The 18,824-nt window shown below is 39.5% G+C and overlaps 2 protein-coding genes across 3 annotated transcripts in view; one reads left to right on the top strand and one right to left on the bottom strand.

Moving 5' to 3' along the window:
- The window catches only part of TFB1M (transcription factor B1, mitochondrial), a 66,372-nt gene that overhangs the window by 39,693 nt on the left and 7,855 nt on the right, over nucleotides 1-18,824 (top strand). The gene's annotated exons all lie outside the window — the stretch shown is intronic.
- CLDN20 (claudin 20) lies at nucleotides 7,813-16,924 on the bottom strand. 2 transcript variants are annotated; one of them, XM_025866377.2, is made up of 3 exons: nucleotides 16,668-16,924; nucleotides 12,603-12,831; nucleotides 7,813-9,599 (listed from the first exon to the last, which is right to left on the bottom strand). In XM_025866377.2, exon 3 carries the CDS (start codon nucleotides 9,493-9,495, stop codon nucleotides 8,836-8,838), a length of 660 nt encoding a protein of 219 aa, XP_025722162.1. In that variant the 5' UTR covers nucleotides 9,496-9,599; nucleotides 12,603-12,831; nucleotides 16,668-16,924; the 3' UTR covers nucleotides 7,813-8,835. The 2 variants fall into 2 exon arrangements, with proteins under 2 accessions (XP_025722162.1, XP_073750246.1); XM_073894145.1 differs by lacking the exon at nucleotides 16,668-16,924 and having other exon boundaries at nucleotides 12,603-15,501.

Raw genomic sequence — 18,824 nt, 5'->3', positions numbered from 1 at the left:
TTTTCATTTTCATTTGTTTCATGTATTTTTTCTCTTTGATTTCTTGGTTGACTCATTTGTGTTCTTTCTACGTATTTTGCTGTAATTGATTTCTAGTTTTATACTGTTGTGGTTGAAAAAGATGCTCAATATGATTTTACTCTTACTGGAATTTGAATGTTCCTAGTTATGAGAACTTGGTCAGGTTAATAGGTGTGCCCAACGTAGGCAGGTTGGATGGGGCTGGTCCACCAGGTGAACATGGGGGAGGGGCATGCAGTGCTAGCTAGACAGGTGGAGAGTGTTCGTGCTGCTTCCCACAAATGTCCAGCTATCTAGGCTGAGAAAGAGAGGAAATGTTGTCTGCCAGCACTTTTGTTCTCGGAGAGATTTTTTAAAGATCCTTGCCCCACTAGTGCACATTTTGAGATTAGTAAGTAAATCTCCTTTATGTATACCATAGTCACTTTTCAAACTGCTGGTTTTGTGCTGTGTCTTGAATGGAGTTATTTATTATGCTGGCTTTTTAAAGGTGGGGACTCAGTTTCCTCCGCCCTCTTGCTCTCCTGGAGTTAATCCCCCTAAGTACCCTAAGTTAAGCCTCACTGGTTTTCAAAGCCAGTTGTAGTGGATACTTGTCTTCCCAGTGCCTGGGGTGCCTGGTGTTGGGTCCAATCCTCTTGCTTCTCTGTGCTTGTGTTGTCCCTCTCGTTGTGGTTAGTCTCACTGGGGGTTTGGTTCCCAACTGTATCTCTGACCCTCCTCCCCTTTCCAGTGTTGCATCCTCTCTCTGATTCACTGGAAGGTCTGTTCTCCCGGTCTTCAGGTCATTTTTAGCACAGATGTAGCTGTTAACTTGGTGTGTCCGTGGGATGAGGTGAGCTCAGGATCCTCCTACTCCACCGTCTTCTTCCAGTCCTCCTTTTTCCCCTTTTTTGAAAGCTCCTATTTTGGCACTGTTACTTGTGATTAATCATCTGTGTAAAATAGTTGGATATTAAACTAGGCTGTTAGTATTATATGTTAATTACAGAAGAGTGTTAATTACAAAGTTTCTCTGCCAAAAATAAAAATCAGTATAGTAGTATCTATTTTAGCAAAACTACTACTGGATGAGTCACTATAGGACATATATTATAAGAATTCATCTATTATTTTGTCAAATGTGTATTGAGCAGCTACTGCATGTAAAGGCATGGGCTTAGGCAGAGTGGGACTGGGAGGGCCTAGTCCAACATGGAGTCTGCCTTCAGGGAGTTCATAGCTGGTAAGGAACAGATGTCCCCTTGTTTGCTGAAACTCTCCAGAATAAAGTCTTGTAAGTTTCCCTTATGTCATTTGAGATTTATTAAGGGAAGTAGATAGCATTAAAAAATTATATAATGTGGTTTTTTAGATTTAGTTAGATACAGATTATATATTTAGAATGGGGTCTCAAACAGTAGTGTTAGACCTACTTGTATAACTTAAAGCATGGCCTGGGAAGTCTCCATATTCTCTGCTACCACCTTCCACTTCCTCTGCCATGTTGTCCACCACAATTAGCTGAGCTTTTGGGTGACTATAGGAATTCAGTCCATCTTCCACTTATATAACAGTTTTCAGCTTTTTCTGAGTCAGGCTCAGAGCACTCCTTCTCAGTTACCACCTCCATCCAGCATCTCAAGGTTTCAGACATTATAAATGACTTTTTCCAAAATAAGAGACCCTATTAAGATCCTAGATTGAATTCGATGACTGGAGGTGTCTTATAGGCCATCATCAGACTTAACATATTTGTGCTTTCAGGTATTTTCTGTCCTAGAACAGGTGGCCATTGTAATGAAGAAAACCAGTTGACCATATCAGCTTTTTTTCTTCTTGTAATGCACATATGTGTGTATATAATATTTTGAATAGTGTCAGACCCAAATATATCAGAAACCAAGATCTTTACTTTTAGGCTTTTATAGTTAGGGTTATTACCATAATCTAGAGTCTTTAAGCTGTTTAAATTTTACCAAGGATTTCTTAAGGTGGATTTTTAGAATATTTTTAGTGGAAAGTTTCTCTTTGTTTTCGTTACCTAGTTGAGGGCATTTGGTGGTGTGTAGAGGTTGTTACCAACCTTATCTTTGATTTTGGAGTAAGATACACATGTAGTTAGTTGATTAAATGTTCTATCCCCTAGGATTAAGGCCTCATGAAAACACTTAACTATTTGGGAAAAAAAACTAGCTGTATTTTCGGTTCACATTACTGAGGGATGTTTGCTTTTTGGCAAATTAAGCATATTCAAGCAATTTTCTTTACATGCTTTTCATCATGTTGTAAATATTACATGCCGGGAATTTATTTGTAATCTAGGAAAGCAGTTACCAAGGAGGAGAGAGAATGTATTATGATAAAGCAAAACAATAAATCAAATGATTAAATTTTGCTTCTACAAGAACTCCTTGCTGCTCTGAAGTAGTTTTACCATATTAGAGCAGATCAGGAATACTCTGAGTTTCCAGAAAATATTTGACTGATAGTTGTATTGAGCAAATTTTTAAAAATTTTGTTTTCTTAAGTAAGAATGGGGAAGAATTTTATAGAGAAGATAAAATAACAGTACAAGACTATCCCTTTGGCTAAAGCTTTCTAAACACAGGAGGAGAAAGTCATAAACACAAATAACCACAATACAAGTAAAATATGCTAAATGCTAAAATAGAGGTACAAGCAGGTTCATTGGGGAATTGAGAGAGGGAGGTTAATTCTCTATAGATGTTCAAAGAAACGCACTAAAATTCAGTACTTACTCTCAACTCAGAATTAGATGTGAGCACTTCTTTTGTGGTATTTCAAGAACTTATTTATAACCACTTAGGATCTTTTCTGTGAGAATCTGTAATCCCCTCTGCTTATTGGTCTTTAGACTAACTTGTAATCAAGCTTTAATGACAGAACTTTTACTTTCATGGAACTGTAACAATCCTGTCCTGGCTAGTTGACCTAAATTCTTGCCAAACTCGTTACTCTCATTAACTTCTCTAGTACTGTCCCCAAAATTTGAACCCCAAATTCTTTTCTATCTACATAAAATGCAGCCTCTTAGAGTCATAAAATTAGATTATTTGGCTTACTCTAGTGTGCCCTAATCTCCTAGAGTTTGTAGTATATAGAGTTTAAGTTAGAGTTTTAAAATTTTGTATTTCCATTTCACTTCTGAGTTAAATTATTTTACCAGTGACAAGACCAAAATATTTCTTTTGCAGAGTGAATTCATGACTAAAAATGTTCCCATGAGCAAATAAAACTTGTTTCAAGCTGACATCTCTAGACCCCTTTTAATCCACATATTTCTGGGGTTCTACAGTAAATTTTTAAGCTGATGTTCACATTACTGAAGTTTGAGAACTACTAAGCTATTAGGTAGAACCTCAAAGTTCTATGCCATTTTTTTTTTCTTTTAAAATTGTGGTCAGGGGCTCATAACATATTTCCAGCAGGGGCGCCTGGGTGGTGCAGTCGGTTAAGCATCCGCCTCTTGGTTTTGGCTCAGCTCGTGATCTCAGGGTCATTATCTCAGCATTGTGAGATTGAGCCCTGAGTCAGGCTCCATGCCCTGCAGAGTCTGCTTGGGACTCTCTCTTACTCTCCCTCTGCCACTCCCTACCATGTGCTCCCTTTCTCTCTCAAAATAAATCTTTAACATATTTCCAACAGAATGGATAGGCTTTAGGTCTAACCACTATACCGTACTCGGACCTAGTAGGTAAGTCACTATAAAAGGAGAATTGCCACAAGCCCTTTTGATTAGCCTGATAGGAGCAGCATACTCTAGTGGAAGAACTGGAAATATTTTAAAGGAAGCTAGACTTACTGGAATTCGAATGTTCCTAGTTATGAGAACTTGGTCAGGTTAATAGGTTGAACTTTAATATATCCTGAATTGGGGCAATAATATCACCCTAGAAGGATTGTTTTGAGAAAGAGATAATCAATGTGAAGTAATATGAGTATCTAGCATTTGGAGGCAGTTAGTGGAAGGTAGCTGTTATGATTATAAGCAAATATTTATGGACTAAATTGGTATATTCTGATATAGTTGTATGGATTTTAATTTTTAAGAGCTTCATATAGTTTATATCTAATTTTGGGTATTAGGAGTACTGCATATGGAGCAAGTTATCCCTAAACCTGGTACAGATTTAAAGCATACTGTCAATATAATTTTAGATGAATTAATGGTGATACACCCATCACGTTATAAAGAAAAGGTCAGGACTTGAGGCATCCATGCCTCACCTTTGAGGATCACATTTCAGAAGCTTTCAGCTATCCTTGCTGACTGACAGCTATCGAGGCCTTGACTCCTATGTGCAATAATCTTGATCTTAGTAAAATGGATGGATTCACATAAGAAAGCCATTTTCATGCCTTTGTGTTTTGCAAAATCTGATATTGAGGTTATTTCTATTGTATGTTATCCTGTATTTGCGAATCCTTTGGACATAAGGTCAGAAGACTTAACATTCTTCTGCTTAACTAATATTCTTGTGTGTTAGGTCTGGTTTTGTGGAATCAGAGGTTGAGTTAAGAATTTTTGTGAAAGTGGTGTATTGAGTGCTCTCAGAAGAGTGGTGTGGGAAGCAGGATAAAGCAAGGGGGGAAAAGCTAAGCAGGGATATTGTTCTGCCTGGAGACTAGCTTTAGCCTGATTCCACTGGGTCAAAGGGTGGCGGGGATTAGGAGAGCTCTGGGGCACAAATTGTCCCACAGAGTCAGTCAAGGGAGCAGCCTGTTGTACACCTGTATGGCCAGTCTTTGGCTCTGGCCACCTCCTAGGAGCGGTGGTGCCCTAACCTACCAAGGCAGGCAATTCTAGATCTGTGAGCCATTAGCACTGTGCACTCAACAGCAGCTGGGAGGTGGCTGCACAGCCCAGGGGGAGCTTGGGGAAAGCGCTAGAGTGGCCTCGGTGGGCTCCTACCCATAGACAGAGCTGTCAGATTTCTTGTGTGGCCTTCTGAGCTTTGGTTGCTTAGAAGTTCTAGACTGTTTCATGTTTAATTCCTTTAGTAGCCTTCAACAAGGATTATTTAATAGCATTTTTTCCTCTCTTTGTAACTTTAGTCTTTCACCTTTATCGTTTTATTTGTATTTACTCTGCCAGTAATTTTATTGTAAGTAGCCTCAAATTCTTTTTGAAAGTGGGCAAGTCTAAAATAAAAATAAATGCATAAACTTAAACTGATTTTATAAGTAGAAAATTACCAGTCTTTCTTAAAAATCAAGTTTTGAATAGAAACAGCATATTTACTATTACAATTTATCTTAATACTAGTTATGTTTTAATAACTACTCAAGAATAAAATAAGAAATACTATAAGTCCAAGGAAGGAACAAAATTGCATTTTAGCTGGCGATACTTTTATGTATCTATAAAGTGCAACGAAGTGAATAAAAAACTTACTGGAGGTAATGAAGAGATATGCAACAGGTTCTGTAAGATTGTAGGCTAGGATACAAATCCTCCAAAGTCAATAAAGTTGATTTATGCTAAAGCCATGTAGCTAAAAATATGGTAATAAAAGGAATGTAATGAGAAAACACTGACTCCAGAATTGAACCTCTGTCTACGTACCCCAGGCTGTTCCTGCCCATATGTATGTAGTGTGCTGACTAATGACCTCCTCACCTGCCCACATCGGGCAGGTATCACTGGGGCGGGGGCGGGGGGTAGGTGGGGGACATGAGGGCAACCCCCTTCACCTTTACTTGCACAACAAGTCACTAGTTACCACCTTCTGACATCACTTACATTTCTCTTAAATCTCTCCATTCCTGTACCCAGTTCTCCTGACTTAACCTGTATCTACATTTTTGCCCAAACTACTAGCTCATTTCTTCAGTCATATGTATATATACATACATATACTTAATATACACATATATCTGCTCCCTAGGTAAAATAAGCATGATATTCTGGGGCTTTCTGGTGTTTCCTTCTTTTGGTTTTATTTTGGTAACTTATTTAAAAAAAAAAAAGTTTAAGTATATTCAAATACATTAGACCAGTGCTTCTCAACCTCATCACTATTGACATTTTCGGCCAGAAAATTCTTTGTTGCCTGGGCTGTCTTGTGCATTGTAGGATATTTAACAGCATTTCTGGCTTCCGCCCACTATATTCCAGTACCACTACCCCAGTTGTGACAACTAGAAATGTCTCCAGGCGCTGCCACGTGTCCTCTGCAGGCTCAACCCACCCCCAGTTGGAAACAGCCGGGTTAGACCAGGAACCACTGGGCAGCATCTGTTGCATGCTCCCCCCGCACATGCTGTGTGCACATCATCTCATTGAATCTTCACAGCTCCCTGAGTAGGTGTTGTTTTTTTATCCTCATTTTCACATGAGCAAACCAAAACTTAGATTCAGTAATATGTACTGTGTAGCCTTGTGCCCTGCGTCACCTTGTACCCACCTGCTCTGACGGTAGTAGAGCCAGGTTCCCTCAGGTTGAATGCCATCTCTCCGTTTACTAGCTGAAGACCTTGGGCAAGTTAGGTAATGGTATTTTTCTGTGTCAGTTCCCCCTGATACTAAGAATAGTACCTACCACCTAGAGTCCTTCTGGGGTTTAAACCAGTCAGTGTTCATACACGAAGGACTGAAATAAGACTGGCAATGCCCTTGTAAGCACTTTTGCAAGTCACTGAGAATACAAAGGTAAAAAAGACACTTGTCTCCCAGTCTAGTTGGAAATGCAATCATGTAAACTAATAATTTGTGATAGAGCATTCTCTGAGAGTACAGAGATGGAAGCAGCAAACTTCTTCAGGGAGTCAGGAATGTGTTCACAAAGGAGGCCCCGCGTGAACCCTGAAGGATGAGTCTGAGCTTGGGCAGGCAAGGGGTGAGTGTGGGAGGATTCCAGGTGGAGGAATGCAGTAGGGGGAACTCCTACAGGGATGGAGGGATTCCAAACCATGTTATCATTGCTATGTCCAGTCTGGAAAAAAATTAGGCCATTTGTATGAAATGGCTGCTTTTCTAGAATTCAAAACATTCCTGTGTCTATTTAAGAAAATATTCCAGAGCTAAGTAAAAATTGTTTTTTGAAGTGTATATATATACTTTCATAGAATATATACACTAAACTTTTAGTATAGGACTATAGGATACATAAGCTGCAAATAAAGCCAGTCACATTAAGCCAAATGAGAGAGCCATATAGGTGTCAAAGAAATCCTGTCACATTAATTTGCATAAAAATATTTTTATCAGTTATTTTTAGTATGACATTTGTTTAGAAAATACTTTGATTCCTAAAAGAATCATTTTTTTTAAGATTTTATTTATTTGTCAGAGAGAGCTACAGAGAGAGAGCGCACCAGCAGGGGGAGCGGCAGGCAGAGAAAGAAACAGACTCCCTGCTGAGCAAGGATTCCGATGCAAAACTCGATCCCAGGACCCTGGGATCATGACCTGAGCCAAAGGCAGACGCTTAACTGACTGAGCCACCCAGGCGTCCCAGGAATCCATACTTTATAAACAATCATTTAAACTTCTGTTTAAATAAGTCTTTTCCTTATTCCCATATGAAATAGTACCTTTTCATTTTAGCTATTCTGTTAATAGCTAATGACATTGTTGCAGAAGAGAATGAGTAAACTAAGTATAAAGTACTTTAGTCTCTACTTCTATAGGCACAAATGAAAAATATGTACTCACATAAAAGATATTCTTCCCACTTCCCGAGTTATTGTACAAAGAAATAGTCCTTTTCCCCCTTTACCATTATATGGTGAGCAATGACTAAGTTTAAATTACATGAATTATTAGAAACAATGTGCAATGTCCCCTTTACATGTTAGAAAATCCAGTTTTTATTTTCTTAAGATATTTGAATTACATATCATAATTTAACTTAATTTTTAAAAACATACCTTGTCTTTCTATTAACTAACTGAAGCAGTTCATTTATAAGAGAACAGCAATGTTTAACATGAATCAAACTTGAGAACAAAAATGACAACTTAAAAGGAACTTTCATCATCCAGCTAGTAATCAATGAGAGGGTAAAGGAGAGGGCAGTGGAGGGACCTGAGTTGTTGTAGGATAAACGAACTTAATCTGGAGCATCCTCTTGCTAGCCGCAGAAGATGGCACCTCTTGAGCACTCTAAAGCAAACTGTTTTTATTCTCACTTATTTTGTACCTAAGGCTTTCAAGTCCCGGAGATTTCGGTGTGCATTTAGTTTGGTTTGGTTTTGCTTTGCTGTGGTAGCATTTACCAATTTCTTTTCTTTTGTTCTGCCTACCTAATCTTTGAATATCATATTGTTGGCTCTCATATGTGTGCATAGATGTTTCTAAAATGAAAAAAGAAGCAGGGAAGTCATAGTAGGTAGGAACTTGGGGAGGCTGGTTTGGGCAACATCAAAGAGAGGTGGACATCTCTTCTTTCCCTTAGGTTCAAACAGTGGGGCTTGAAAACATAAGCAAGCCACTGTGGTGTCGCAGACAGATAGCAAAAGCAGGTGAAACCCTAGATCAACACCAGAGAAAGATGCTTTGTATACTTGGCAATTTAGTTCTTTTATAAAATCCAATTAAGTAACAACCCAGAAGATATATCAACAGTTTATCTTAAAAGGGAAAAAAAAAAAGCCATCAATTAATTGCCTTAATATAACAGAACCTCTCTCAATTATAAACCTCTAGATAAAACATGAAAATAGTAATGGAAAAATAATCTTAAAACAGATATATAATTGTACACAATAGTTTGTCGGCATTTTAAGTGACCCCATTTATATTTTTTCTCCAAAATAGACAAAAGTCACAGTAGGCACCTGAAAATTCCATACTCATTACACAGTTATTTACACGTAATCTTTCAGGTTGTATGCTGAATTGCCCTCTGGTTGTGTGGTGGAGATTTGCTGCTGCTTGGGTTGAGAGAGCCAAGCTTCTGGATTCTTTTCAATGCAGGAAGTGCAGAAAATCATGCCAGAGATAAACAGCAATACAGCCGAAATGAATCCAATATAGACGGCTCCTCCAGGTTCATGTTTGTTGCTTTCTGGAACTGTCAGATCCAGAAAGTTTGCTATGATCTCCTTCGTGTACCACACTGTTGGTATCAAACCAGAGATCCCCGCAGACATGAAACAGATGCCTCCGGCAAAAGAAGCATAACTCTTTGTTTCTCTGTCCCCTCCTAAGCGAGTGCATTTCATCCCTACTGTAGAAGTGCAGATCCCCAAAGCAGACAGGACACATGCCAGAACCATGGTGGCCCGTGCAGCCTGCACGTGGATGGGGAGGGACAGAATGGAGTACTTCAGGGTGCAGCTGAACATCCCGGTGCTGTACCATGTGCAGTCCATCCACAGCCCTTGCAGCTGCACAATGGCCATTATGATGTTGGAGCCCGAGTCCACATTCACCTTCCAGTTAGGCAGCAGAGTGGCTGTGAGCACTCCAGAGACTCCAGATAAGGCCAGGATGAAAGCAAGGAGCTGGAGCCCAGCTGACGCCATGACATCACCTTTATCTTTGCCCACCGTTACCCGGTATTTGATGATGATGGCCCTTGATCAAGATTGTAGTTCTATCTCTGCAGCAGGGAACCAAGTAACAAAGGCTAGGGAAAGAAGACAAATCAGGATTCAAAGAAAGCATGAACAAAAAAGGCTTCCATATCCATGTACAGTGGAAGCAAAGAACACATTTGAATAGACCCCACAGTAGATGAGGACACTGTAGCCCAGGAGAAAAGCTCATACCAGGCCCTCAAAGGCTGCTATTCTCCTGAGTGTGTGTGGATGGGTGGTGCCTGATGCATGGCATAGAGAAAAGAGCTGTCCGCTTGTTCTTTTTAAAACTTAAACTATGCCGAAGTTGTCTATAATGTGGGCAGTGGGCCTTATTAGGAGATTTTGACCTATCAGATTCCAGTTGGATGATCTAGTAAGAATTTTAATAGCATTAGAGCTTTTTAAAACTTTTCTTTTCTTCTTTATTATCTATGGAGTATTTTAGTTAGAAACAGTGTTGAAGCCCACTTCTTAAAAATGATTTATGAATACATAGTGGAGAAGTTTTAAGTATTCAAAAAATGATTTTATTAAAAAAAAATTTAAGCACTCACCATGTGCCAGACATGTGACCCAAGTGAACTGTTTAAGGAGGAAAGGAAATTCGTGGAAAGAAGGTAAAGCCATAGGCATGATTATCCCTGATTTCCAGTTAATGAACTCTTGCAAAATCCTTATCTAGGTTAGCACTCGTTTCACTTCAGGTACAAGATACTCAAAACTGGAACAATGAAGCCTCTGTCTTTTGCTTATGAGAATGTGAGATCCTGTCTGGTTGGGACCAGAATCCTACCCTGACCCAAATGAAGCAGTCTCCTGCAAAACTGGTTATTCAGACGGATTCAGAAGTAGTGACACTGAATCTTGAAAGTACATGCCAGAAATAACCACATCATTAGTTGTATATGAAAGGATACCAAAAATAATTTAACATTTTTTTCTTCCCTTTTTTCTTTCTTTAAGAGAGAAAAAATTACACCGAATCTGTGGCTTGGCTCTGCTTTAATCTGGCAGTGCTCTCTGCCTTGAAAGAAATAACAACAGTTTCTGAAATACAGTAATAACAGCTTTTTTGTTTCTGCACTAATTTTTGAGTGATGTATTAAGACACCATGGCTCTACCGTGATTCGTATGTATTTCACAAAAGGCAGTATGGGCTCTGAATGCAAAACACTGGGGTCAACTCTTAGCCCTCCAGAACGTCTCTGTGCCTTAGTATCCTCTTCTGGAAAATGGGGAGGATTATTGTATATATATCAAAGAGTTAAATGCATTTTAAGGGCTTAGAACAATATCTAACACATAGGAAGTACTCCACAAATTATAACTGACACTTACTAGTATGTTTGTTTTATGTCATGCGACAATTGATACTTATTGGCATTTGAAATTTTTCTCTTTCATTGAGCTAATTTATTTTCATAGAATCTTAGGGCTGAAAGAAACTGTAGATACAACTTTGTGCATCATCATTTTTTTCCAATTAGGAAGGACACAGAGGTGGTAAATCACCCTGTGCCACACAGGTCTCAGCAGCAGTGTCCTGCTCTCCTCCCCTCTCCCCACCTTTACCCCTGGTACATCGTGGTGAGAGCCTCTCTGCGTGCTCCCCGGGAGCAGAGAAAAATGCTGCATGTGGAGGCAGAAAGCACCATTAACTGTCAACTTTGTTCACTCCCTGTCCCACTAAGAAAAACACCACTTGAGAGGGCGTTAGTAGGACACATGGCTTAGCCTCACAGACTTACCCAAGGAGGTTGATGGCTGGCTTCTATAAAATATCTGAAGTAATACTAATCCATGCCTGTATTAAGAGTCCATACTTAACATAGTTAGAACGCTGGTTCTCTAAGAAGTTAAATCCTGGGCTATCTAAATTCCTTTGTTCTATTTTTGTTTGCAGTCTTAAAATGTGACAATTTTAGGGGAGTGTTTTCCGGAAATTTTAAATTCTTAAGTATCAGACTTATATACACATCAGAGTACTTAGGCTTTGTGTGGAACCATACAGTTCATTTCTTTCTGTTTTCCAAATTTCTTTTCATATCTGAGACCAAAATAGAACAGAAGTTAAAGATTCTAGAAGAAAATGAAACATGTTTATAGTTTCATAATAGCTGTTTTCAGGTTTGGATTTTAACATTTCAGACTCCAGCCAGTTCGCTAAATTACTGTCTTCCCAGACCATTTTCAGCTTAGGGTTTCCTCAAAGTCAAGATTGCTGTTACCATTCTCTAAGAGCATCTCATTTCTCTCTTTATTTTTACTTTGGTTGAGTAACCTTTATGTGTTGATCAGTCTTTGCTCAGCTTCCCAATTATAACCTTTTTCTTCCCATTAACCAATACATTTTATAAATTCAGTGTAATTCAGGCTTGCAGACAGCTTGTTCGTCTTAATTAACAAGTACTGGCAGTGATAAATTACAGACAGCCAAAATCAGCGTAAACAATATGACATTGCATTCAGTTAGCATAGCGCTCACTTACTGTTGAATATTGGATTTTAAATGCTTTCTTCTGCACAGAGAACTTATGCAGAAAGAATTTGTTCTCTACAATGAAGGTCACTATTCTGTTCCTTTGTAAAAATATACTGGCATCTTAGCTATATTGCTGTGAAGTCTTTTCCTTCTCCAGCCACAAGTCTAATACAGTTTGTGGCCTGTTCTCTCAAATTTCTATCTGGTACAGAATAAAAGTATGTTTTGTTTCACTGGTGGTGGTGATGGTGGTGATGGTGGTGAAATGCTGCAAAAGCAAGAAGAAGTAGTGGGGTCGCAGGTAAAAACTTAGTTCGAAATAGAGAAGTCTCATGGTTCCAGAACACACTGCATACAGAACAGAACCCACGAATGTTAATTTTATCAACTATTTGCCAACAGAAAATCTGGAGTGGATTTCATTAAATATGTAAAGTCAGTTTTCCAGACAAGATTTATTTATAACAAAGCTAATATTTAAAAAACAGATTTACAACTTATAATTCAAGCTACATGATACTTAAAGGTCTGTTTCTGAGCATTATTGAAGCTTCTCATTTTCCATACCTTTTGTCAGTAGCCTTCAATGTCTTAATTCCCCTTTGTCCGTTGTCTTCCAGTGAAGCTGTATGATAAGGAGAAGCCACACACATGAGGCTCATCTCACAGCTTCTGGGTATTAGTGACAAAGCTCCAGCAAGTTAACTTGCAAATAAAGAGCAACATGGAAATCTGAGGTAGAAACTGCGGATGGTGCTAGAAGATAAATACCAGGTTCTCCATCTCATTTTTTGAGCTGTGGGAGAATTAAGAAAGGAGAGGCGGGAAGGGAGGGAGTTGTTGTTACAACAGGATTTGTTGAAACCTGAAAGCTGAAAATGCTTTTGTGTCACTGTATACAGAGGAGGAATTATTTGGGTGCTCACAAAAAGGCTTTCTTTTCCTTTAATGTCGTGTTTTAGTCCACAGTTATAATTTATTTTTGAATTTTTATCTGTGTTGGAAGATCTCATTTATTATTTTATGTCCCCAATTAAAGAATGTGGTCTGAAATATTTTTAACTAGATTGTGCTTTCAAATGATAATTGAGACTATCTTTTTATTCCAGTGCTTGTGACTTCCTTGAAATCAAGAGTCACAAAATCAGTAACTTTCAAAAAAAAAAAACATTCAAAAGACAGTTTTTAAAATATATATACATTTTTTTTTAGGGGCGCCTGGGTGGCTCAGTCGTTAAGCATCTGCCTTCGGCTCAGGTCAGGATCCCAGGGTCCTGGGATCGAGTCCTGCATCAGGCTACCTGCTCAGCGGGGAGTCCGTTTCTCCCTCTCCCACTCCCCTTGCTTGTGTTCCCTCTCTTGCTGTCTCTCTCTCTCTAATAAATAAATAAAATCTTTAAGATAAATAAAATATATATACATTTTTCTAAATAAAAGAAAACTCAGCAACAACTATTGACTAGAATCTGACCAGTAAACCTACAAGTATTTGGGGGGGGTGGTGTCCTGAAATTTCTGCTGTTATTCCTTCCACTGAGAAAGGTTTCTGAAGTATAACTTAATAAATTAGAACTTCTAGATAATGTTGTGAAGAAATTATACCAAAATGATGTGAGGGAGCATATTAAGTGAAACGGAAATCAAATATTGAGGTCCTAGTACCATGAATAATGATACAGATATTTCATGTCCATCTATTTTGGGTTTGCATTTTATTTTTCTTCACTAATTTTAATTCTACAAGCTATAAATTCATAGCCACTACAGAGAAAGATGATGATTTTGTAATTGATTTTTTTTAAATTTTCCAAATGTTGATAGCCATATTAGATGTCAGTCATTTCTTTAAAAAGCAGTGAATAAAATACACATTTCAATTATCTGGATTTTTCTAGATTTTGTTTTTGTTGCTTTGTTTTCATCTTTTCTAAGTCTGGCATTTAGCAGTGTATTTTTTCTCTTAGAAATCTAATGCCTGTGGATTTTTTAGCCATAGTGTTGTAATTTTAATATATAAACTTCTACTTCATGGAAATATTTAAACAATTCTTTGTATAAATCCTGGACGAAGTAGAGTTGAATTTCAGGCACTAACAGTAACAGCATTGTTATTTCTGCTATCGCAGAAGAAACCTGCCGGATCCCTTTAGTGCCTCACCTTGCTTTGCTCTCTGCCATGGTTAGTACAGATTCACCTGTGCTGAGGCTTCCTGATGGCAGGTGGAGGGGACAGCCTGCTCCCAACTCTGGCCTCCAGGATAAGGAGGCCTTATTTCTATTTTCAAAACATTTTTGATCATTCTTCTAACTTGATGTGAACACTTACCCAATAAAATATTAACTGCCTCTTTTAGAAAAGCAGACTTCGAAATGCAAATAACTTTCATAAATTACAGACCTTTAATCAAGGTAGAATTCCTTGTATAAAAAAAGGAGATGGAAGAGTAGAGGTTGCTAGAGAAATCGAACTATATTGACCTCAACTGCTTCCACTGTGGACATTAAAGAGAATTAAATCTTTTAAGTCCAGAGACTTCTGTAGATAAATCTTACCTTTACCTTAGTTTCTGCCTCTTCCCTGGCCCTCTCCCCTGCACACCTGAGTGCTGTGTCCGGTGGCCAGTGCCACGTCACTGATAGACATAGCAGAGCCGTCCTGGACAAGGCAAACTCCTGACCTTCCCCGTAGCACTTCTCATTTTCCCCGTGTCCATTCATGGCAAACTCCTCCTTTGATTTGGCAGGTAGGTCCCAGATCTTAAAAACATCCTTGATTCCATACCAAACATCCAAATCATTTTGTTTCTAAACTTCAAAATAGATGAAGAATCCTACCACCTCTGAGTCCCACTGCTGCTAACTCCCTGGCTGAGGAACCTCACGAGGGCAAGGACTCCTGTATGACTTGTTCGTTGCTGAGTCTCCTGTGACAGGAATGGTGCCTGGCACATAATAGGGGTACAACAGATATTTGTTGAATGAACCCAGAAACTGATTTTGAGCATATAAAATAACACTAAACTATACATTAACTTTGTATGATTAAAAGTATAATTTTGTCCTTTCTAAAGGAGACTGCAATTTTAAGTCATTTTGTAACTCTTTAGTTTTGTCATTTTGGCCTAATAATAATATCTACTGTTTATGAAACTGCTTCCTGTATGCTGGGTACTGTTTGAGGCACTGTGCTACATGATTCTCAAGACAAGCCTGTGAAATAATAGGGATCCTCATTTTACACATGAGAAACTGAGCTCCAGGGAAGTAAAGTGACTTGACTAAGGTTGTGAAATGAGTAAGTAGCAGGAATGGGATTCAGGCCCAGCATATTGTGATTTTTGAAGCCCTTATACACTCATAGCACTTCCCTGCCTCTACTTAGAAAAGAATGTACTTCTTTTTTTTCTTTTTCTTTAGATAGAGAACATAAGCAGGGCAAGGAAGGACAGAAGGAGAGGGAAAGAGAATCTTATTGAATCCCAACGGACTCAATCTCATGACCCTGAGATCATGACCTGAGCTGACATCAAGAGTCAGACACTTAGCCGACTGAGCCATCCAGGTACCCTGAAAAGAATGTATTTCTAGGTCTTATTATAACGAGTCATTTCTTTCTGTGGTAGTCTGAATAACTGTGCAAAAAACATAACCTTGGCTTCACATAAAAACACTTCTCATGCCAAGTCCGTGACTGACTCTGCAAGAGTAGCTGGCCAGTGACTCAGCATTTAACATGTTTTCATGTAGCTATTTTAAGAAAAAATTACATGTAATTTCCTTAGTGTGTTTTTCTGAGTAATGATAATCTGAAACTCAGACAAGCTTTTCTCTTTTCTCCGAAAGACCTAATAATTTAACTGAAAATTTTAGAAATCATAACAATACATACTTCTGTATGAGCTTGTTCACCAGATAGGAGTTCCTCACCCCTGCCCACACATGAACATCATCTGGCTTTCAAAAAGCCAGAGGCTCAGGCCCCAGCCCCATGGCTCTTATGTCATTGGTCTGGGATGATGCCCACTCACTGTATGTTTAAAATGCTGCCCACTTAATTCCAGTGGAAAGCTGAGGTTCTGATTTTTAAAACACCATGTCTTCTCTTATTTGCTTTCTGTTTAGCCTTAAAAAGATAATGAACGTGGAGGGGCGCCTGGGTAGCTCAGTTGGTTAAGCATCTGCCCTTGGCTCAGATCTTGATCCCAGAGTCCCGGGATCGAGCCCCACATCGGGCTCCCTCTCAGAGGGGAATCTGCTTCTCCCTCTCCCTCTGCTGCTCCCCTTGCTTGTGCTCTCTTTTTCTCTGTCAGATAAGTATATAAAATCTTTAAAAATAATAATGTGCGGAGTAAGGTTAAAGTAGTTACCTATTCTGGTTCCACAAATTTAAAGTGATTGACTTAATCTTAAAATAATGTTCTCTTCAGACCCAGTCTTAGAAAATTAATAGTATCAGCTATGAGGATGATCAGTTCATTATTTTTCTCCATCTTTATGGTCATTTTAGTTTTAAAATAATGCTTTAGGCTAGCCTGAAGACTTTAACTTTTATAATTGGTAGCTTATAGATTAGTTGGTTGTAGTGAGGACTTTGTTAAAAATGAAGATGATGGGGATGCCTGGGTGGCTCACTTGGTTGAGTGTCCAACTCTTGGTTTCGGCTCAGGTCATGAACTCAGGGTCGTGAGATCGAGCCCTGTGTTGGGCTTCATGCTGGGCATGGAGCCTGCTTAAGATTCTCTCTACGTCTCCTTGTGTCTCTCCCCTGCACATCCGTGTTCACATTCTCTCTGAAAAAAAAAAAAATGAAGATGAATATTCTTTGGTTTACGTGTGTTCTCAAATGTCTGAAAGGCCATCCTAATTCTGTTGATTTTTATCAAGTCTGGTATATGTTTCTGCAGAGTACTCCCCACCCCCCACCACCCTTATCCACAGGTGATATGTTCTGAGAACCCCAGTGGATGCTAAAACTGCAGATAGGACCGTGCCCTATATGTCCCATGTTTTTTTCTATGTATACATACCTAAAGTTTAATTTATAAATCAGGCACAGTAAAAGATGAATAACTAATGATAAAGTAGAACACCTAGCACAGTTATACTGTAATAAAAGTTATGTGTGGTCTCAAAATATCTTATTGTACTGTATTCACTCTTATGATGATGATGGGAGAGGATAAAATGCCTACATGATGAGGTGACAGGAGGGGAGGGACGTAGGTGCAGTGACACAGCGTTAGGCAACTGGGGACCTTCTGACACTGGACCAGAAGGAGGATCTTTTGCCTCCAGACTGTGGTTGACCGCGGGTAACTGGAAGCACAGAAAGCAAACTGTGGATAAGGGGAAACTATACAAGTTGCATTTACATTCGTTTATTATCTGTTACCTTATTTTTATGTTTTGTTTCTCCTTTTTATGTCTTTAGGAGAAAGGATCTTGAGGACTTGTTTTCTGTCTTCCTCACATTGTTGTAGAATGTTAAGACTATCTTTGGATTTTGTGGTGACATTTGCAGATCTAATTATTTTAGTCTCACAGGTAGTATAAATAGGTATTTGTTGGGACTTAACCGTTGCACCCTCTTTGCACATTATTTTGAAGAGCAGAACACTTTTTTTAAAACATCCTCATTTGGTGGCAGTATCCAAGATGGTGGGCTGAGGATGCCTGGTTCAGGCCTGACCCTCCTCGTCCCTTGCTCCTCTTCGCCTTCCTTCCCCGTGTCTCTCTCCTACCCAGCTAGGCCTGCTGCGTCTCAGCCCCAGCCCACACTGTAGGGCACTGGGTGAGTTCGTGAGGACTTTGTGATCTTGCCAGCTTATAAAGCTTGCATTGGTTTTATTCATGTTTCTTACTTATTTTTATTTCTCTGGTGATACATAGGGAAGACTCTTAGGTGCCCCCAGACCGCCATGAGTTAAAGAGTAAAATAAGCATGTAGAGGATGAGATCCAGGAGCTACAGAATCCACCTTTAGAAAGACAGAATGTCTTTCAAGTGAGAAACAAGAGCAGGACAGCATGAGTACGTGTAAGAACAAGTACCTCAGCCGAAGGAGCACTGGCCTGGGTGCTTACGGCATGTGGCTGAGGAGAATCCAGCACTGCTTGTGCCAGTGAGGAGTCAGGCCCTCGGGCTGGTGCCGCGCCCATTACGACCATCAGTCTGTGTATACCTGCTCCCATTCCGTGGCACTACACGGTCTTCTAATCGTAGCGGTGATTTCCTAAGAGAGGAAGGCACTGACAAGGCAGCTCGAGTTCACGCCTAGTCTCTTTGGCAGTCATGGCTCCTTATGAATTAATGTATTTGCCTTCATGTTCATTTATGAGTCTTTTACTATTACTGTTTTTCATAGCAGCAGTATTTATTTGAGTGCCTTGTGAGTCTGCCTAGATTCGAAGTCTCCCTGGCTCGGAGGTGCTGGAGCCTCTCTGGGCCTGCGGAGGCTGAGGCCGGGCCTCGTGATTGCCCGGGGTGCTACCACCTGTGGCCGTGGCAGGAGCAGACGCCTCCAGGTGCTGCCGTTTCACCAACACCAAAGTCATGGTTGATGGCGACGGTCATGGTTTTAGAAGGGTGTTTCCCCCAAGGCTGACCCAGGAACTCCAGGTTAAATATAACCGAGAACCCTAATGTGATGTTTGATAGTTCTTGTCCCTCTTGTGCTTTGTTTAGAATTAAGCATTCACGTCCTTGAAATTGTTTCCCTAACTTGAGACCAAGAGACCCTGACTCATCTTGCTGTTGTTATTACTAATAGGCACAATTTACATTCATTCA

The sequence above is a fragment of the Callorhinus ursinus genome, unplaced genomic scaffold (assembly GCF_003265705.2).
Source record: "Callorhinus ursinus isolate GAN/ISIS: 27379988/994484 unplaced genomic scaffold, GSC_fseal_2.0 scaffold6, whole genome shotgun sequence".
In the NCBI taxonomy this organism is placed as follows: Eukaryota; Metazoa; Chordata; class Mammalia; order Carnivora; family Otariidae; genus Callorhinus; species Callorhinus ursinus.
This window is presented reverse-complemented; position numbering and strand designations above follow the sequence as displayed.

Coding starts and splice junctions, on each gene's coding strand:
- CLDN20 (XM_025866377.2), bottom strand. CDS start 9,495: ATGGCGTCAGCTGGGCTCCAGCTCCTTGCTTTCATCCTGGCCTTATCT.